The sequence below is a fragment of the Tauraco erythrolophus genome, chromosome 21, assembly GCF_009769465.1.
Source record: "Tauraco erythrolophus isolate bTauEry1 chromosome 21, bTauEry1.pri, whole genome shotgun sequence".
Lineage (NCBI taxonomy): Eukaryota > Metazoa > Chordata > Aves > Musophagiformes > Musophagidae > Tauraco > Tauraco erythrolophus.
Genome location: NC_141485.1, coordinates 2,440,473 through 2,461,413, shown reverse-complemented (window position 1 = coordinate 2,461,413; position 20,941 = coordinate 2,440,473). Strand labels below are relative to the sequence as shown.

The window sequence follows — 20,941 nt, the reverse complement described above, 5'->3', positions numbered from 1 at the left end:
TCCCACCTCTGCCGGTGCTGGCCCGGAGCCGTTCTGAGCCCTTCCCAGGGCCGAAGCGGCGGGCGGGCTGCGCGCCCGGGCGTGGGCTGGGCGGCGGGGTCAGCGCTCGGCGTGGTGAATCAGGCGATGGGGTAAAGCAGGCTGGCTGCCGGGCTGGTGAAAGTGTGCCGGGGAAGCGCGGAGGGCATTTACCTCACCGGGGGTTTGGCTGCTCGCAGGCTGGAGCTGGGAGGAAGCAGCAGCAGCAGCGGCGGCGGCAGAGATGGCGCGGCTGGTGGCGGTGTGCAGAGACGGGGAGGAGGAATTCCCGTTCGAGAAGAGGCAGATCCCGCTCTACATCGATGACACCCTCACGGTGAGCGCCCGCCGAGCACCCGGTGCCCCCGTCGCAACGCGTGCGGGCGGCGTGTTGCAATTCCCAGGCGAGGCCTTTTCCCTGGACGGGCCTCCCCGGCTCCTCCTTTGCTCCTGCAGCGTTAATCTTTGGGACTTTGCAACACTCCGGGTTAACAGCGCTTAATGTGGCAACTTTTTTATCTGATTCCCAGCTCTAAAAACATGCAAACCGCATAATAAGAAAGTTATTGCCGTATCGGGGCCTGTGTGTAACTTGTTTTCAAGTGGCAAGCGTGTCTCGGTGCTCAAGCCCAAATGTGGAGCAAAGCCATTTTCCAGTTAATAAGGAAGGGAGCCATATTAACGTTAAAACCCAGGCTTACAACGAGGTAATTATTCTGCTTTTAAATAGGCAAGGAAAGGCTAAAGGTGTTTTTGAAAGCTTCGACTTAAAGTAAGGGTTATCGAGTCTGTAATAATGTGCTGCCGTGGCTGCAGCAGCAAGTCGGAGGAGAGAGTTTCAGTTTCAACGTGTTATTCTCAATTTAAAAACATGGAGGTTTTGCCATTTCCAGAAGATTCAGTGGAAAAATGAACTAAATGCAGCTTGGAGGCTCTCTAGGCTCTTCTCTCTTTCTCATGTGTCTAGAGGAAGGCTCAGAAATTGCATCGTAGGTGAACGCAGAGCAAATGGGGAAAAATCTCCAACTAGCCAGTTGTCGTTTGGTTTAATTCTTAAGGTGTGAAAATGTTAGGTTGAAAATAAAATCGGACTAGATAGTGTAATTAGGTATCTTAATTACTCGCATTTGAGTTTTGTTGCTGTCAGCAGGGTGACAGTAACTGCTGTTACTTTAAATGGTGTAAAATGTATGTGCTTTAAATTCCTAATTTTGTGCTTTAATATGGGAGAATATCTGGCTTGCATCAGCTAACTTGATCAACATCCTAATGTAATTTCTTCCAGATCAGAACAGTTGAGTATCTTCAGGCAGCGTCTAAGCCCTCCGTCCCTTTGTTAAAGATTATCTGTCTCAGTCCCATCTGGTTTTGCTACGTTTGAAAAAAGGATCTTTGCTGTGTTTTAGCTTTGATCGTTTTGAATGATGGCGTATTATTAATTTACCCAATATTGTTCACTGTTTTTTGGCTTTACAGAGTCTGTCATCTTTGGTTAACTGTGCTTGTGCATTAGGCAAAGTTTCCCCGTAAGTTATCCGAAGGAATACGTTGCTCTCCTAGAGTGGCTGATTACCTGGTGTCCTAGTTTTGGCTAGGACAGAGTTAGTTTTCTTTTTAGCAGCTAGAGTAGCGCCGTGTTTCGGATTCAGGATGGGATTTGTTATGAGAAGAATGTCGATAGCACACTGATGTTTATACTTGTTACTGAGACATCAAGGACTTCTCCGCTTCCCATGTTTTCCCAGTGTGCAGGAGCACAACGAGCTGGGAGGGAGCATCACGTTTCCCACAACTCCCAGCTTACGACTTGAGTTTAGGCGTAGGAGTGAGGCCCAAATTGGCCAATGCAACATTCCATATAATGCAGCAGCATACCCAGCATATAGATGAGAGTTGGCTGGGAAGTTCTCTCCCTTTGGATCTCTCTCTGGGACTCTCGCTCTTCCAGGATTGTAGTTTCAGGATCATTAGCCGGGATGGAACAGGCGTTGGGTGGCAGGTGGTGAGCAATTACACTGTGCATCGCTTTTTTGTATGCCATATTATAATTTTATATATGCGATCATATATTATTGTATTTTATATTATTTTTATCATTATTACTTTTATTTTATTTCAATATATTAAATTGTTCTTATCTCAACCCACCGGTCTCCTTCCCTTTTCCCTCTTAATTCTCTTCCCCATCCCCCGGGGGTGAGGGAGGGCGAGCGAGCAGCTAAGTGGTGTTTAGTGGCTGGCCAGATTAAACCACCACACCTGGAAAACCCAGCACTGTGTAAGAGTAGTGTAAGTCTGGGGTTTTTCGATGTCTTGGCAATGCTTTGAAAGTTATTTGCCCCTCCATTCCCCATATTTTTTTAAGATCTTAGATTTCTCTCTTTTCTCTTTTTTTTCCCTCTTTCCCTTGGACTCCCTAGTAAAAATGACTCATTAGATTGTATCAAGTAGAAGACTTAAACATACTTTTGTTACCTTTGTTGTGTTTAATAGGTTGAGAGAGAGAGTGAAAAGTTGGCTACCAGGTGTCAGGTAGATTGCTTCAACTAACCATTTGTGGTTTAGTTCCAGAATTTAACTCCAGGCCCAAAGTTTGTGCAATTACACTGTGTCATCAGTGTCCTTCTACTTTCTACACCAGAGGCAAGCCATGCTCATGACCGAAGAAGTTCCTATAGCTGTAAATCAGTTTTTGTATCCATCTGGATGAAAGGCATTTATGCAAGTGCAAGTCATCCTCACCATGAAGAAAGCTCAGCTCAGATCCGTTTTTTTTTCCCTGTTCTGTTACTGTTGTTACAAAGTACTCAAATTTCTAGGTGCTTTCTGGAGGCTTTTATTAAATAAATCTGCAGAAGCAAGTGAATGAACTCTTGGCTTCCTTGTCTCTGGGTCTTCTATAATTTATTTTTTAAATTCTTAATGAGAGCTATTGCAAGACACGCAGTTGTCTTTGAAACATAATTTTACATCTGCAGCATTAACTTAAAAAAATAGTGATATTTAAAAATAATAGGACTTCTTCCTTTCTATTAATCAGCTGGAGGACTTAATCTATACCTTAAATCTAGAGATGATAAATCAGTGATTGTAAATTAGTGAATGAATTGGCCTATAATGCTCTGAAACTTGTGATGTTGCTTTGTAGTAGCCTAGAAAGCTGTTTAGGTGCAATGTGATGCAGCTCCTCTAAATGAATTGTTCACTGTCACACTTCTCTGTTTCTCATGGCTCAACTAGAAATTAAAGAAAGTTTACATCTTTAACCCTTTTCATTTCTTAGGCAGGTTTTATGCTTTCTAGAAGGCATTCCATTTGATGTGGCGTTACGGGAATTTTTTCTTCCAGCCGAGGGTGTGATGGTGGTTGATGTTTAACCACTTAATAAAATCTCATCAGACACATGAATTAATTTAGTCTTTGATAATTTCACTCTGTTGTACAAACCACCTAAGGGTGTTGTCTGATAGTGGGAGATGAAGGTGAGGGGGGGAAAAAATATGCAGACTTATCTCTTCTCTCTGTTATTAGCAGATAGAGGTTTTACTTTTGCATGTAGCTCATTCACCACAGAAACATCAAACTAGCTGTGTAGGAAACCTGTAATTCTGCAGCAAAAACTTGTACTGCTGCTGCTTGGTGTGTTTGGGGCAGGAGCAAGGGAAACTGGAGAAGAAATGCATGAGAGGTCACCATTAGCACTGGCTGTGGCACTGTTCTGCACAAAGGTAAGGCAGCTGTGCTCATGTTCCAGTTCTAGCACATGTGAGATCAAAATATTGCCTTGCTTTCTGGCCTTGGAGAACAGATGTTTATTTTGGAGTGATTTGGGGGCCTGTAGAAGTAAATGTATGAGTTCTCTGGAGGTGGTGTGAGCCGTTATGAAGACAGTGGGGAATTCTGTCTTTACTAGACAGCTGAGGGAAGGTGGAAGGAAGGAAAAAGGATGAATTGGACATTTTCTTTTGGTGTAGATTGGCATTAGAGTTAGTAACCAAAGTTGTTAATTTTGTCTTTCAGATTTTAAAGTGAACTTTCAGTATTCATACTGATAAATTCTGTATTTTTCAGTTTGGACAAAGAAGATCAGCTAAGCCAGCCTTCACTAATTTTTCTAGATGGTTTCATTTCTCTCTATGGTTGTCAAATTGGAGTTTTGACTGAAAATTATTTTACTGATATTTTTCCCTCCACCCCCGCAAGAAGTCACCCTCTTTGTTCCTCAGTAATTGGAAAAGACATATTATTAATTACTTGCGAGTAATCACGTTGTTCTGTAGGCTTAACATTTTGCTTTGAGCCTCTCGAGAGCTGCAATCATACAAAACAAAGTATACCTCGGAGTACCTTGTTGTAATAGGGTTTTAAATCAGCCTTTGAAGGAGTCAGCTCAGTCATTAAACTGTTGTGACTCTTTCTTCATAGCTTTTTCAAATTGAGTTAGGCTGCTGGATCCGTTTGGGTCTCAGTGTGTTGAAGTACATTTTTGTTTAAACTGAAACAGAGTCTCAAGTCATGTAGACAGTGTAATATAAATACCCATGTTCCATTTAGCAACTTTTGTTTTCTCTGTAACAGCTATTTAAGAGTTACTGTTTATTAAGCTGCCTCTAGAACTTCATATTAGTGAAGCATTTAGTTAATTTGCTGAAACATTCATTATCTTAAACTGTTAATTTTATCCTTTCCCAAGGTTCTGGCAGTTATGTGAAAAGAATGAGTATTTAATGTAATTTCTATCTTATTTCTCCCAAGAAAGTAAACTAATGCTCTGTGTTTGACTTTTTTCTGACAGCTTTTTTTTTTTTCCTTCCCCCTCTCTTGTATAGATGGTGATGGAGTTTCCTGATAACGTGCTAAACCTTGATGGCCATCAGAATAACGGCACACAATTAAAGCAGTTCATTCAGGTAAATACATCCTTCTCTTTTGTTTTTTAAAGACACATCAGGTCTTGCTTTCCTTATATTCGTGCTTTCACTCCTCGAGTGACTTAAAAGTCAGCACCTGTACGCAGTTACGTGTTGGTACCAAAGCACACCAGGAGCATTTTTCTGTTTTCTGTGTTTCACAGCATTTATGCACTGTCTTGTCGGGAGGCGATTGCTGCACATGGAGTTAGAATTGAACACGTGTGAAAACAATGCGTCTTCTGGCCACTGCCAATTTATACTTGGTGGAAACTACAGGTTCCACATACATTTTGAGTTTTTTCTAAATACTTTCGAACTGCTTTTTCAAGCGGAAGTGTGCGTTCCTTGAGGTTGAGTTCTTATGATTAGTGCCATATCACGATGGAATTAACATGCTAGTTTGTCGATTATATGCAGCTGAATAGTGAGGGACGGTTCCGTGGTGTCCCTGAAGCTTTAGCCTTAGAAATGTATCTGCTAATGCTCTAGTAGCACTGTAACACCTGTAGCAAATGAAAAAATTGTGCCACTTGATGTCCAAAGGAACAGGCCAGTTTGCTGATCTGCAGCTTGCACTTCTTCACTTGTGGTTTGACAGCAGCAGTTCAGACATGTGCTGCATATAAAGCATAGCTGTGTTGTGAAAATAGCTCGTTCCTGCTGTTGCCATAACTAGTGCTATTAATTACAGGAAAGAGGATTATTGCGGAGTGATAGCACTTGTCAGATTATTTAATGTGCCTGCCTTTAAGAGGACGAACCTTCAAAGTTATCTGATAATAGCTTTGCTTTCCATAACACGTGTTACATAAAATCAGCTGGAAATATTTTCTCTTTCAGTTGATGCATTCACACGTTCCGTGCGAGTGGCTGTGTTGTGTGGGCTTTTCTTTCTCTCTCCAGAAGTTGTGACGAGTCACTTCCGCAGTAGGAGGGTTTAAGTGGTGCGATACGACAATAATATAGAAAATACTATCGTGGCAAAATGTTCCCTGTATAGATACAACTATGCTTACAAAGCTGTATTTTGTATAACCAGGGAAAATTGACAGTTAATACACTGACAGGACTCTGCGTTTACAGATTGTGTTGGAAAGTGCCAGTAGTGCTGATAATCTAAGTGTAGGTGTGCTAATTGGTGCGTGAGGAAGGGACTCTCTCTTCTGTGTAGCTGTGCTAGTGGCAGATCAGTGTTAATGGAGTCCAAGCCAGTAATTTTGCAGTTAGAAGAAGAAATAGAAGGGTATGTGCTTTTTGTGTGTATGCGTGCCTGGATGTGTTTGACAGAGGAACCAGAAGTTCTTAAAATCATTTATTGATTTAAGAAATACTAGAAGGTGTTCTTGTTAATGTTCTATTGTTAGCACACATTGAATGTTTGCTACTGAAGTGAAATGTTTCCCTCTGAATAGTCATATGTGCTTTTTTAACTTTCAGGTATTAGAATTGTAATGTGAAACGATGTTTAGCCTTCCAGGAAAAATATTGCTAAATGGTCTTGGTCTGAACAGAACGAGTTTGTTGTAAATGAGATTTCCATATATGCCAATGAGCATCCAGGAATTTCCTTTCTATGTGCCAAAGATAAAATGAGTGTGAGTAGAAGGTGAAAACTCAAGAGTTGTGTGTGAGACCCTTTATTCAAACATCTGTGCTGAGGTGGAGGAAAAAAAAGGTTTCCTGATAAGGAGAGGGAGGTGTGCTGTTTGTTTGGAAGCAGCGTTTGCAGATTCGAGTGGCAGGAGCAGGGAACAAGAGGAGAAAAATAATAGCTTTCTTCCAGAGGATAGACTGTAAGACTTGAAGCAGAACTGCTCCCATGATATTAGCAAGAGTGGTTTTGTTGGTACGGTAAGTATTTTGAGTGATCTGCATTAGGACAGTGACCTGAAACTCTGAGCACTGCATACAGTTTCCACTTCAAGTGTATGTTGATAAGGAAATGCTGTTGAAGGTGAAGAAACCTTGGACAGTTGAAGGTGTGGCTTTATTTATTTCTTTTCATTATTTCACTTCTTGTTCTTTTTTAGAGACACAGCATGCTTAAACAGCAGGATCTGAACATTGCCATGATGGTGACATCGCGTGAGGTTTTGAGTGCACTTTCTCAGCTGGTCCCGTGTGTTGGCTGCCGGCGTAGCGTGGAACGTCTGTTTTCCCAGCTCGTTGAGTCTGGAAATCCAGCACTTGAGCCCCTCACAGTAGGGCCAAAGGGGGTTCTTTCTGTAACTCGAAGCTGTATGACTGATGCCAAGAAGCTTTATACACTGTTTTATGTGCATGGGTAAGCTTCTTGGAACTGCTAAGATTATTCTTGCCTGGGAAAAAGGAAAGGTGCTTCTGTGCTTTTAGCTTTGCAGCTTTCTTGGTGATAGTGAATTGTTACCAGTTTGAATCTTATAGTACATACTTGTCTTTTACAGCCATGTTTATTGCCTAAACTGAGAAAAAAAACAAACCTGAAAGACCTAATCTTTCACATCATCAGTTGTAATGCCATGATTGCAATTGAAAGATACCAATATGAAAATGTTTAGTCATTAATCTGAAGTAGGCACTATGGATTTTTCATGACGTCCGGAAGAAGAGTGTTTCTTTGCCCCACTACTTTGCATGTAAAAAATAAGAAAAAAAATTAACACCTTCCCCTTCCCCCAAACTTTCTACTCTTGGGTAGACAGGTAACACTGAGAAAGTGAACCCTTCTGGGTTTGGCCAGCACAATACCTAGCCTCAGTCTTTGCCGTTTGTTTCTCACGTGTCAGCGGACCACACAGTGACTGCTCCCCGCAGTGTGCCTTTGCCTTCCAGTTGGCTTCAGCTCATTCTGCTTCTTGCTCCAGTTAGCAGGCCAGTGAGGATTAGGAAAGGTTAGTGCGGAGCTGGGGATACTGAGATATGGAGGGTGAGGCAGTGTAACTTGATAAAGTGGTCGTAGTGATTCCTCACGCTTTTGAAATAGGTGTCATGGCTCGAGATCTGTTACTTACGAAGCCGGGCAATAGCTTTTTAGGTGTGGGTTATCTTTATCTTGCTTGCTAGAATTTGTCTGGAAAAATCTATGCTGTATTTTCCTTGTGTACTGCAGGATTGTATGTCATAACAAGTAGAAGTGGAGGACAGGAAGAAAGTTTTAGATTTAATGTTCATTAACATACTTGTTTCTGATACATGGGCTGAATCAATCCCTTTTAAATTTCTCTGGATAGCTATGTTTTCAGAATACGAAATTACATTTTTCCATAGGTCCAAACTGAATGATATGATTGATGCAATTCCTAAAAGTAAGAAGAACAAGAGATGTCAATTACACTCCCTGGACACACACAAACCAAAACCTTTGGGGTAAGTTTGTGTTTAAGATGCACGATTCAATCTAAAAATATTTTAAGGAACCAAACTATTGATACTAATTTATTTTTAAGCATTGAGGTCAATTCTTATGCTGTTAGATGTTTGCCAGAGCAGTGATCTCCAAGCTGTTCAGATTATCGTAGATGCAAATAGTTGTGGAGGAGAGGAACAGTGGCACCCAGGAGTTCTGGGCAGCGTGTGTTGCAGGAGATGAGCCTTTCTCCGTAGGTTTTCCTAAGAAGGTAGTTAGCCCTTTTTTTGTACAGTAAGAGTGATGGTCTTACCAGTAGGATGTGTAATCCCTTCCCCACTGCCCTTTCTCAGGCTTTATTGATCGGACCAGACTACTGCTGTAAGGTCGTGAGCCCTCCCAGCGCCGGATCTGTGCTCCTTCCTCGGGGTGAGGGTTGTCCCTCTGCCCTTTGCCAGAGCTCCCGCAGGCACCCGGTGATGCTGTTATGTAAAGTCTAAGGCTACTACAACCAATCAGCTGTTTGCCAAAACTGGCTTGTTAGTTCTAACCCGTTCCATTTTCACCCCTTGAGTTGTGGGTCTTTTACTTGGTGGTGGGGTGTTTTGTTGGAGTGAGGGGTTTTTTTTGTATAAAAATATCCATGTTTAATTTCAAAACCAGTTGCCAAAATGCAGCTTGGCCATTACAAACCAGTGCTGTCTGACGTGCTTTTCATACCTCATCTGACATAACTTGGAATATAGTCTGCTCAGGGCATGGATGGCTTCTGCCTTGTGGTATAAACAATGCTCTAGAGACACAAACTGGTTTTTGTGCTCTACATCAACATGATTGATCAGCAGTTTTTCTCCCATTGAGGTGAAAGGGTACATGCTAAACAAATACACATCATTTTGCTTGGGATTATTAAAAATGCCTTGAACAACTGTTAATGAAGGACTTTATTGTGGTTGGGCTGCAGGGTTAAAACTAAAACTCTGTAAAATGTATTTTCTCAGAACGTGGCAGCATGTTTTGAATACACCAGTGAAACAGATGCATGTATGCCTCTGAATCTTGAAGTTGAAATGGTTTATTCTAGTTGGTTAACCACAAAACAGTCCATGTAAATATTTTGTGGATTTTGGGGGATTTTCTTGTTTGTGGGGTGTTTTTTATATTTTTTTTTTTAATATGATGACCAATAAATTAGGCTGCTATGCCTAGTTGGGGTGTCCAGGACTGTGTTTGAGTCAGTTGTGTTCTGCTTCTGGTTAAGCATACAACCTGTGAAAGCTTGGTCATGGTTTCCAGTTACAGGCCATGTATTTTTCTGTGCAGACTTGAGTCTCTTAGGGTTTAGATAAGTCCCCTGAGATGCTAGGCATGTGGAATTTGACACTTGATTTTTCACTTGTGCTGCTTGAGGACAGTGGTAGCTAATCGTTATCTCCTATTATATTTTGGTTACAGGCCTTTCATATAATTAGTTTAAAGCTTGTGTTACACAAGCAAAACGTCATAGGGTATATTTTTTAAAAATAAAGTAAATTCAAAGCATTATGAAAGTGTTAAATTTTTTTGCTTTGTTTTTATTAGGATTAATCTTTTCTGTGTAAGAAGATATATCATGGAACCTGCGCTTACCATTTTGACAAAACTGAATGAATAGAGGGGAAAATGCTGCCTTTATTTCCTCAATTGTGCTGGAATAAATCTCTTTAGGATTTTGAGTGCTGGCAGGCTAATAGGACATTTGTGAAGAGCAGTATTTTGATGTACCGCAAGGAAAGCTTTCAGCTTTATCTGATAACATAGCTTGTGGACAGCGAGGGTAGTTTGCTAAAGAGACACGGCTTGATCTCTCTTGCTCAGTCGATCCCCATTTGTTGTGCTACAGAAGTGATCAGGGTGTATCAGTACTGATATTTCTACAAATAAATCTGCTGCCTTGAGTGGAAACAAATACGCTGACGCCCTGGACGTGGAGGTGTCAAACAGAATTGTCTTACAGAACAAATTTTATTGATCCGCTTCGAGCTTCTGCTCAACTTCATTACAAGAAACTTCTTTGGATGAGTTGCATCTGTTAAGCAGTTTGTACACACACAAAAGGCTTTGAATGGTAATTGTGTGTTTAATTATACAAGTTACGTAACGGGCTAATACTGCTTGAGAGTTACTCATGTCCTCGGTTGCCATGTGCCCGGTTTATGGCCACTCGGGTCCATGCGGGGCGAAGGAGCATTCTGACCTGTCATAAAGGCAAGCCATGTGATCTGGCAAACTAGAGAAATACTCTTGAGGAGCTCCTAATTAAATAGGAGTGCTTCTTTCCCTGTTTTCCTGCTCTGTTGTATCCATACGTGAGCTTAAACCGAAATGGCTGTTCTGATAAAATGTCAAGTGTAGACAAGCCTGTAAGTAAACATGACTTGCTATTTCAAGTTGGTTCTCTGCTCTGTGAGTGTGCTTTTAGCATATCCAAATGTGTGTGTAAGAGTTTGGGGTTTTTTTTTAACAAATTTTGGAAGTGTAACATAGGAGTCTGGTTTCTCTATGGTGGTAGGCATGTGGGAGTTTGTTGTTTTTTTTTTTCTTTATTTTTTTTGGTGTTGTGTTTTTTTAGTAAGTTTTCATATGAAATTTAATCTGTCAAAAGTATTAAAACTTGTGTGTGTTTGTACTTAAGGTAATATTCTGAAAAATTACTAGTGGCTTTCAGCTGTAATTTTAAGAAGTCATTATGAATCTGGATTTATGAACAGGGACAGCAAAATTTGTGTCTCATGTCTGACTTTACTGGAAGTTAAGGCTTAGCCTATAAAGGATTCAAAGTAAGGAAGGGACCCAGCAGCATTTTCACAGCACTTGTTTAGGAAAAATAACTCGTTCATAATAGATATGGTATAGGTTAAAAAAAATGTTTTTTAGTACTATGTAACAGTGAAGGGAGCAGTAGCACACTTAGTACGGAGAAACTAAGTGCAGATAAGAAAAATAGTGAAGACAGCAGGAAGGAGGAGAGCAAGTGTAGCATCACTTTCCGTTATGGACCTTTCCAGGGAGCAGTCAGGTAAACTAATGATGCTTTAATTTGCTTCTTTTCCAAACCCCTAAGAGGATAATGTACAGTCTTTGGTTTTTATGATATTTGTTGGGTTTTTTTTCAGAGGTTGTTGGATGGATGTGTGGGAGCTCATGTCCCAGGAATGCAGGGATGAAGTAGTTTTAATTGACTCCAGTTGTCTCTTAGAAACATTAGAAACCTATCTACGAAAACACAGGTACGTTAAAAGAACAAAGAGGTGCCTTCATTTTGAGGAATACATGCTGTGTTGTTTTGTGAATCAAAACGTATATAGAGTTCACACAGTGTTTAAAAGTGTGGCGGATTCTTCTGGTACCCTTCTAAACCTGAAGATCTGAGCTTCGTGATGGTGGAGAACTTTGCCAGATTGCATTGTAACAGTTGATGAGACTAAGATGGTGAAATAGTCTTTGTGTTTTACCTGTTGTAGCGGTAGGGGAAATGTGGAGACCTCAAATGAAGCCATAGCTACTTGTCTTAATGTTGATTTTTTTTTAGGATTAAATTATGATTTACAATTTGATGTATTAAAACTGTGCATGTTCTTTCACAAGTAGCCTACTCCATTTGGGACTGTGCCTTTAGGCTTTCAGGGAGTACGTGCAATTTCAAAATAATGTGAACTAAACTAACAGAAGCAGATTTTAGGCTTGGTGTTGCTTGTAAATCACCATTTTAAAACAGTTGTTTATGACTTAGTAGCGCTGGTGCTATTAGGTCTCTCTTGCAGGGGAAAAATAGGCCATTAAATTATTGTTGCATGTGTAGGGTAGCTACCATGCTGATTAGAAAGTTTTAATTTCCAGTAGTCTCAAGGTTCTGATATAAACCGTGGGGGCACAGATGGTTGTGGGGGTGGTGGTGGTGTGGAAATAACACTTTGGAAACAAAATAACTTTAATCTCCTGTGACATTAAACATGGTGTTGGCAGTGTTCCTGATGCTAACCTGCAATAATATTGCTGTTTTCTTTCCTTTCACCACAGAAACTAGCCAGTTATCATAGTTCTATCAAACATCAAAATATGTTTGACTTAGTGTTGTCAAGTGACTGGACAAACTAGGAAAGGGAAAAACACCATCCAGAGATGGCATGAAGAGCCAGCTTTTCAAGCTGAAAGCTGAAATGTGAGCAGCTTGTCTGACTTGCATTTGTAGAATAATAAAGCAAGAGGTTTTGTAGCTTCTTGAGGATTACTTCCTCTTATAAAATAGAATGAGCTTGATTTGGTTGTATTTTAATTGTAACAGACTTCGTAACTATACTCTTCTCGTATTAGTTATCTGAGCTATCACATGTTTAAATTGAATATGCTGTGTTATAAATAAACCTTGTTTGGCTATCTGTGCAGTAATCTAATAATTCAAAATATGTTTAAGGGTGCTTGTAGTGGAAACATTGCTCTGATACAGCAGGCAACAGGGGAAACTTTTTTCTTATTGCTTATCGCTCACTTGAGTATACTTTAAATAATTGCTATAAAGTAACTTGGAGTGTGTTACTTGAAAGGAATTTTGTCCTGGCTTGTACTAATGATTCAGTTTGTTCACTATTAGATTTCTGATCTTTGAACGAGTATGGAATTGCATATCCATGTAGGAATTTCTTTGTATTAACAATTAGCCTGATTTATACCTTGGAGCATGAAAGTTGATATCCAGACTTGTAATATATGACAGGCAGTACAACAGGTGTAGTAAGCTTAAGTGACTTACAGCCAAAGTCTTACTGTTTTACCTTTTGAAGTAACATAAACCTGATGTGCCCTGGTTTAAATACAGCATGCACTGTGAAATAGCCCCGTAGATGATGACTTAGACTAAGCGGGACGAAATTTCTGCTTGAATAAGAGCTCAGCTCTGCCGTGTTCTGTTTTAACACAGGTTTTGCACCGACTGCAAGAACAAGGTGCTTCGGGCGTACAACATTCTCACCGGTGAGCTCGACTGCAGCAAGGAGAAGGGCTACTGCGCCGCGCTCTACGAGGGTCTGCGCTGCTGTCCCCACGAGCGCCACATCCACGTGTGCTGCGAGACAGACTTCATCGCACACCTGCTGGGCCGAGCCGAGCCAGAGTTCGCAGGAGGGTATGAGTATGTAATTTGCTAGAGTGGGCTATCTAGCGCTTTGCTTCTTTATTTTATTCCTGAACGTGTTTTGCAAAAGTGATTTTTGCCTCCTTGCTGCGTCGTGAACGTCTGAAGGTAAATATTCGTGTTGAAGTAGACTTTCCGGACAGCGCTTCGAAGTCGCGAAGATTTCGTACAACTCGTGACTTTAAAGTGCGTTTGACTCTGAAGGCAAGACTGGAAGAAATTACCAAATGTCTTCTAATTTGTTCACTCACGAGGGCTGCCTGCTTTTCCATTGAGGTGTTCAAAATATGCGAAATAGAAAGAGAACCTTGTTGACAGTTTTACCAAATGTCAAGTGTTCAATTGATTTTTGTTGCCATTTGTATGTTATAGTAATTTCTGAACCTATTTTAGCATCTTAAAATCCTCCAATGAAAAATACAATTCTTTAGAATATCTTTATAATACCTTTATTATAGCCAAATATCTTTAGAACTCAATCATAACCGTTTGATTAGGAGGGTAAATCCCTTCATAATGATTTTCCCTTAATAGATATAGATTAATACTGAAATATTTTTACTTTGTATGGTAAGTAATTTATAAACTTCTATGTGTGTTTATTCAGCTTCAGTAACTGACACATAAACGTCTAGGAAGCTGAAATATTTGCTGTATAAACTGAACTCAAATTCTAGGAAACAAAAGAAGGGCTGCATCTCTTTGGCAGTAAAACTCTGCTGATCCCTCCTAGCAGGAGCAAGCAGAGACCAGTGGGGCAGCACCTTCAGAAGCGACAGGTGGGAAGGCATAGTGCAGCTAACAGTGCGGTGCACGGATTAATGTGTCAGGAATAGTGGTGGGTTTGGCCTGCTCCTTTCTATTTTGCAACTGCATGCAGCACGGCAGAACTCAATTTCAAAAGCTGCTCATGCAAACATGTCTTCAGTTGTACATAAAGAAAACACGTCATTGAACTGCTTTGATCTCTTGGTAGACTTCCAGCTGCTTTAACCATCTCTACTTTGGTTCAACTCTTCCTTTAGACGGAGAGAAAGGCACGCTAAGACAATAGACATAGCCCAAGAAGAAGTTTTGACCTGCCTGGGTATTCACCTTTACGAACGATTACACCGAATCTGGCAAAAGTTGCGGGCTGAGGAACAAACGTGGCAGATGCTTTTTTATCTGGGTGTTGATGCTTTACGCAAAAGCTTTGAGGTAAAAGTCAAACTTTATCTAACTTGTGTTTGAATTGCTATAGTAACTGTGTGCGTTTTCACTAAAATGATTTTTCTGCTTTCTACTAACGTTGGGCTGGAAGGGGTGTTGTGTTTAATCCCTGGTTCACTGCAGGCAGCAGTTGTGTGATGTCAGTGCGTAGCACAACTGAGTTACATTTCCGTGGGAAGTCCACTGGAACATGAAAGATTGTGACTTGCTTTTACTTTCCCAGCTGCACGTTACAGTACACTGGATCTTCTGTGGTTTTAATTCACAGGGAAGGTATTTCTACCTGATAGTATTTACAGTAGCTCTGGCTACACCAGTTTTTATTTGGCTTGTTAGTAAAAATGGAGGATATGCTTTTGAATTACAAACACAACTGCCAACTCTTGCGTTCAGTGTGTTCCAAGTGCACTCTAATCCTGTGGGATCTTGAACTTCAGACACAGCTCCATGCAGTTCCTTTAACATATGCCAATAGTATACTTCCCCTTCGACATGACATAGATCTTTTTTGTGTTGTTTATCTTCCGTTCATAGTGACTGTTCTCTCTAAAAACTTTGAAAACATGGGAGGAGGAAGAACAAAATCAATTTGGGGAAAGATCACAGTGGAACCCTAATCTAGTTAGTTCTTGGAGTTTTTTTACAAGTAATTTTTTTTGAAGACTTAGAATGCTATGGAAGTGGTGTCAGGCTGGGTGCACTGGGGAATTTTGGTCAGGTTTTATCTTGATTTTTTTTTAATCTAGTAAAGCATGGTGTTGAAAACCCTTTTATGTTGTAAAACTTGGGTAATTATACTGGTATGCACGGTTGGCTATGCGTTTGAGGTACGGAACTGTTGTATCTTTATATGGAGTCCCTTCCTAAGGTGAGTGGGAAAGGTGATGTCTCATTTTGGCTTAAGGAGTTCCCAGAGTGATCTGGAAAACACCCAAACCCATGAATTTATTTCTACCTCCGTAGGACCACTGATCCAGAGTAGTTTACAAGTAGTTTAACTATATTCCTGTAACTTCGTATGTAGACGTTCCATTATGAAATTTGTTCTAAATTTAGTATTAAGGAACTTATTTAGATATTTGCTGTATTTTGAGATACATCTGTACTTTAAAATTGGACTGTGTAGAAAATCAGATTTTCCATTGGTTGCCCTAGACAAAGAGCTGCAGGAATTCTGTAGCAGCAGTTCTAATGCATTTTTCTGTGCTGCTATGTTAGATAATCAGAGTACCTGCCACATAAATACACATCCAAAACCACATTCAAGTCTGCGACTTTTTACTGAAAATTGTAGATTTGGGCCGTAATTTAAACGCAGTGCTCCCCATGTACATGCATCTTCCCCAGCAATTGAAGTTTAGTGACTGAATCTGGTTAGGTGTTTTTCTTCTATACTCAATAGTTGTGTTTCTGTGACTTTATTATAAAAGAAGTACTTACCAGCTGTTTCTTCCTCCTTTTTTATAAATGTAAAAGCTTGGATTGTGTTAACATCTATAAATAGATCTAACCTCTTATAAACAGATGGCTGTGGAAAAAGTGCAGGGTATTAGCCGATTGGAACAGCTCTGTGAAGAGTTTTCAGAAGAAGAAAGAGTGCGAGAGCTTAAACAAGAGAAGAAGCGCCAAAAACGGAAGAACAGACGGAAAAATAAGTGTGTGTGTGAGATCCCTACTCCTTTGCAGGCAACAGAAGAGAAGGAAATAAATCAAGCAAAGGTAGATGCTGATAGCTGTTGCTTTCTGTTGGTGTTAAATAACTAGATTTCTGATTTGGGGCTTTGTTCATCAGCTCGCTGTTCCATGTTATTCTTGAGAGGTTTTAACTGTATTTCGGTTTTGGGAGCTAGGTTTTGATCGCTAGTGAAATTTTATATGTTTTCAGATTAGTACAGCCTTTTGGTAAAGGAGTTGCCTGGAGATCCTTAGCTTTTAGGGGTTCGAGTTCGGTGGTGGGTTTGTTTTTGTTTTGTTTTTTTTTTTAAATAATCCTAAATCTAGAGGGTCAGGTTATGCTAGAGTATTTTTCAACTATTGTTTCTTAAAGATCACTTAGAATATGGGAATTCAGTTGCTAGTTGCAGACAATTACCATTACATTTTTGGGGAGGGGAAAGCTTTAATTCACTAAGTAAGTGCAATTATTACTCTAGATCTCTTCACTGAACTTAATGGGCTGACTGTAGGTCATATTATTGTGGGGAAAGTAGGTTTTGGGTTTTTTTTCAGTTGTTTTTTACATTTCATAGATTTCTGTCAGTCAGTGTCAGCTGTTTTTTTGTGTGGAAAGAGTATCCTTTGTAAGATGGTGGCTGAGCTACTTTCAGTACTTGCAAGTGGTTTTTTGTCTTTGTTTTAAGGAAAATTCAAACTTCACGGAAAGTAGTTGCAAAGCCTGTGGTAGCACCGAAGAAGCTAACAGTTGTGTAGAAGTAATTGTTACTAATGAGAGCACTTCTTGCACTTGTCCTAGTAGTGGTACCCTATTGGGTTCACCGAAAATCAAGAAAGGTAGGTTAAATGTCATTATTTTTCTTTTTTTAAAAATACGTACCATTTGAGGGATAAACAGTGCTCAGCTATTTTTAAAAATAACTTTTTTTAAGAAGCCTTTCTCATTAGGGGCATAACTAAAGAATGTGCAACAGCTTCTATAGATGACCATAACTTTCCACTTTGTCTCAGGTTTGTCTCCGCATTGTAATGGTAGTGACTGTGGCTATTCATCCAGCATGGAGGGCAGCGAAACAGGATCTCGAGAGGGATCAGATGTGGCCTGTACCGAAGGCATTTGCAACCATGATGAAAACGGTAGGTTTGGTAATATTGGAACGTGATATTGGTTTGGTATCCACAAAATTTGAGTATCTGAGAAGAAATTCCCTGTCTTTTGCAGGAGATGATTCATGTGTCCATCGCTGCGATGACAAAGAGGAGGATGGAGACAGCTGTGTGGAATGTTGGGCTAATTCGGAAGAGAACAACACAAAAGGCAAAAACAAAAAGAAGAAAAAGAAAAGTAAAACTTTGAAGTGTGAGAATGAACATGTAAGGAACATAGTTATTCCAGAATGCTTATTTAAGTGCATATGTTTTAAAGTAATACAAAAGTATTTCGAATTTTGGTTGTGACTAAAGCTGCAGATGGGGTAACAAGGATCTTCTGTTACCTCTCCATGCAAGCTTTGGAATTGAGGTCCTCCCTAGAAGAGGTGGTGGCAGAAGCAGTCTCTTCTCTCCTGTGTTCCTAAGCATGTGCACTTTTGCGCACTCTCAGGGAATGGACATGCCATTTCCCCCTCCTCCCCAGGCACACGTATTTAAAAAACGTATATCCTTGCTCTCTCCTTGGACTTTTTCCTTTCCTGTTTCCCTCCTGCTTCCATCTGAAACTTGAACGTTTCAGGTTGAACGCTGCCAGTAGTTCATTACAGGCTCTTTTCACTTCTAGATTCAGAAACTTGGAAGCTGTATGGCAGATCCAGGTGACAGAGAGACCTCAGGAACTATCACGCACACAGAGTTTCATCACGACCAGACCAAAGACACACATGCCGAAAGCTGCTGTAGCTCAGAAAAAAGCGGGCGGCAGTTGCCTTGGTTTGAGCACATGAAAAGCGTGTCACAGTTTGCAGAACCTGCGGAAGTGTCGCTTGTTCCCGATGCTGGAAAAGGTGCCAAGAGCTTAGTGGAACTCCTTGTAAGTAACCACTTCCTTTGAATTTCAGGTTGTAGCATACTGCTTTAAATCCGTGGGACTGAGGATGGGGTTTGGAGCTGGAATCCCAGTGAGGAGCTGGTAGAAGAGAGGACGTAGCTGAACCTGAGATTCAGAGCTCGCTCTCCCAGTGCGTAGCTTGTTCCTTCTGTGTTCTCTGCAAAGGGTGGAACTCGGATGCTTGGCAGAGGAGGAGGAACTGCCTGTCGCTGGGATGCAAGTGGCAGAACTTGTGTTAGAACTGTTCATTATCCAGGATCGTATTATTCCAGAAAATGAAGTGTGCGTTAATGCTGCCTTCATGCCTCAAATGGTACTTCCCGCTACAGGCTCCTTGGACAACTTTCTTCTCTTTCCCTTTCCTTCCCTCCTCCTCCTCCTCCTCCTTCCCCTTGCCTTACATCCTTTTTTTTCCTTTCCTTTTTTTTTTCCTTTTCCTTTTTTTTTCCTTTTCCTTTTTTTTTTTTTTTCCTTTTTCCTCTTTTTTTTTTTTTTTCCTTTTCCCTTTTTCTTTTTTCTCTTTCCCTTCCTTTTTTTTTTTTTTTTATTTCCTTTTTGCTTTTTTTTCCTTTTCCTTTTTGGTTTTTTTACTTTTCCTTTTTTTTTTTCTTTTCCTTTTTTTTTTCCTTTCCTTTTTTTTTTTCCTTTTCCTTTTTTTTTCCTTTTCCCTTTTTTTTTTTTTTTTCCTTTTCCCTTTTTTTTTTTTTTTTCCCTTTTCCTTTTTTTTTTTCCCTTTCCTTTTTTTTTCCTTTTCCTTTTTTTTCCTTTTCCTTTTTTTTCCTTTTCCTTTTCCTTTTTTTTTCCTTTCCTTTTTTTTTCATTTTCCTTTTTTTTTTCTTTTCCTTTTTTTTTTTTTCCTTTTCCTTTTTTTTTTTCCTTTTCCTTTTTTTTTTTCCTTTTCCCTTTTTTTTTTTTTTTTTCCTTTTCCTTTTTTTTTTTCCTTTTCCTTTTTTTTTCCTTTTCCTTTTTTTTTTTCCTTTTCCTTTTTTTTTTTTTCTTTTCCTTTTCCTTTTTTTTTTTTCCTTTCTTTTTTTTCCTTTTCCTTTTTTTTTTTTTTTCTTTTCTTTTTTTTTTTTCTTTTCCTTTTTTTTTCCTTTCCTTTTTTTTTTTCCTTTTCCTTTTTTTTTTTTTTTCCTTTTCCTTTTTTTTTTTTTTTCCTTTTCCTTTTTTTTTTTTCCTTTTCCTTTTTTTTTTTCTTTTCCTTTTTTTTTTTTTTCCTTTTTCCTTTTTTTTTTTCCTTTTCCTTTTTTTTTTTTTTTTTCCTTTTCCTTTTTTTTTTTTCCTTTTCCTTTTTTTTTTTTTCCTTTTCCTTTTTTTTTTCCTTTTCTTTTTTTTTTTCCTTTTCCTTTTTTTTTTTTTTTCCTTTTCCTTTTTTTTTTTCCTTTTCCTTTTTTTTTTCCTTTTCCTTTTTTTTTTTTTCCTTTTCCTTTTTTTTTTTTTTCCTTTTCCTTTTTTTTTCCTTTTCCTTTTTTTTTTCCTTTTCCTTTTTTTTTTTCCTTTTCCTTTTTTTTTTTTTCCTTTTCCTTTTTTTTTTTTCCTTTTCCTTTTTTTTTTTTTTCCTTTTCCTTTTTTTTTTCTTTTCCTTTTTTTCCTTTTCTTTTTTTTTTCCTTTTCCTTTTTTTTTTCCTTTTCCTTTTTTTTTCCTTTTCCTTCCCCTATAAAAGCCATTCCCTTTCGGTAGAAATGCACAAAGACTCTGAAGCTTTTTTTGGTAGATTTTGTGACTGTACAGGCCACCTCTTGCCCAAAAAATAGCGGAGCATTGTGTGTGAATGAGGGGACTGGATTAGCCAGCTGAGCCTTGTGGTGTCGTGATGTGGAGGCTGCGTCTTTCCCGAGAGCCACGGTAGACAACGTGTGTGCCTGCGCAGGAAGGGCCATGCTCGAGCTCTGAAATGCCTGTTTTCATTTGTAGGATGAGTCTGAATGTACTTCTGACGAGGAAATCTTTATCTCACAAGATGAAATACAGTCCTTCATGGCAAACAACAAGTCTTTTTACAGCAATAGAGAACAATACCGACAGCATCTGAAGGAGAAATTTAATAAATACTGCCGCTTAAATGATCACAAGAGGCCCGTTTGTAACGGTTGGCTGACAACAGCTGGAGCGAACTAAAAACAATAAAATAGCTCTGTCTTTCACTGAGATTCTCAAGATGACTACTGCGCCTTCTCTTTCAAAAACTTAATTTAGTGACTTACAGCAAAATTTTATCTTAAATTAATGTGATTCTTTTTTTTTCTTGGTTTTTGGGGGAGGCTGGTGGAGGTGATTTCATTAATTTTGTTCTTTCTTCAGGCTTGTATCTTTAGTTGAGTAGCTGTGCAAGCCTCTCTTATAATTTAAGCCATCTCTTTTCATTAAATGTTTCTCTTACTGTGAGACTTACAAAAAGCAAACTAGTGGCAAAGTAATGTTGTACCTATAATTCTGTACAGAATGACAATGAGCTGAATATAAGATTTTACAAAGTAGACATCCATTTGCAAAATGTTTTGGATGTAATATGTTGAAGCGCAATGTGCAAAATTTAAATAAAGAATATTTATTAATATGCATAGTAAAAGTTGGTGTGCGTGCT

At 39.4% G+C, this 20,941-nt stretch overlaps 1 protein-coding gene across 4 annotated transcripts; it reads left to right on the top strand.

The window, feature by feature from the left end:
• The first annotated feature begins 260 nt into the window (after positions 1–260).
• On the top strand, positions 261–20,894 carry GGNBP2 (gametogenetin binding protein 2). 4 transcript variants are annotated; one of them, XM_086624660.1, is made up of 14 exons: positions 261–355; positions 4,848–4,928; positions 6,962–7,215; positions 8,178–8,276; positions 11,186–11,314; positions 11,412–11,525; positions 13,214–13,423; positions 14,452–14,626; positions 16,163–16,357; positions 16,999–17,149; positions 17,324–17,449; positions 17,535–17,686; positions 18,090–18,338; positions 20,272–20,894. In XM_086624660.1, the coding sequence occupies exons 1-14, from the start codon at positions 263–265 to the stop codon at positions 20,473–20,475; spliced, it is 2,232 nt and encodes a 743-aa protein (XP_086480786.1). In that variant the 5' UTR covers positions 261–262; the 3' UTR covers positions 20,476–20,894. The 4 variants fall into 4 exon arrangements, with proteins under 4 accessions (XP_086480786.1, XP_086480789.1, XP_086480787.1 ...); XM_086624663.1 differs by lacking the exon at positions 11,186–11,314 and having other exon boundaries at positions 13,214–13,417; XM_086624661.1 differs by lacking the exon at positions 11,186–11,314.
• Positions 20,895–20,941: the final 47 nt, after the last annotated feature.

What these genes read in the sequence shown, in the direction of transcription:
- GGNBP2 (XM_086624660.1), top strand. Translation starts at nt 263, where the DNA reads ATGGCGCGGCTGGTGGCGGTGTGCAGAGACGGGGAGGAGGAATTCCCG. An exon ending in TTGCAACCATGATGAAAACG is followed by an intron (nt 17,450 to 17,534) that starts GTAGGTTTGGTA and finishes TGTCTTTTGCAG; the next exon opens with GAGATGATTCATGTGTCCAT. An exon ending in TGAAGTGTGAGAATGAACAT is followed by an intron (nt 17,687 to 18,089) that starts GTAAGGAACATA and finishes TTTCACTTCTAG; the next exon opens with ATTCAGAAACTTGGAAGCTG.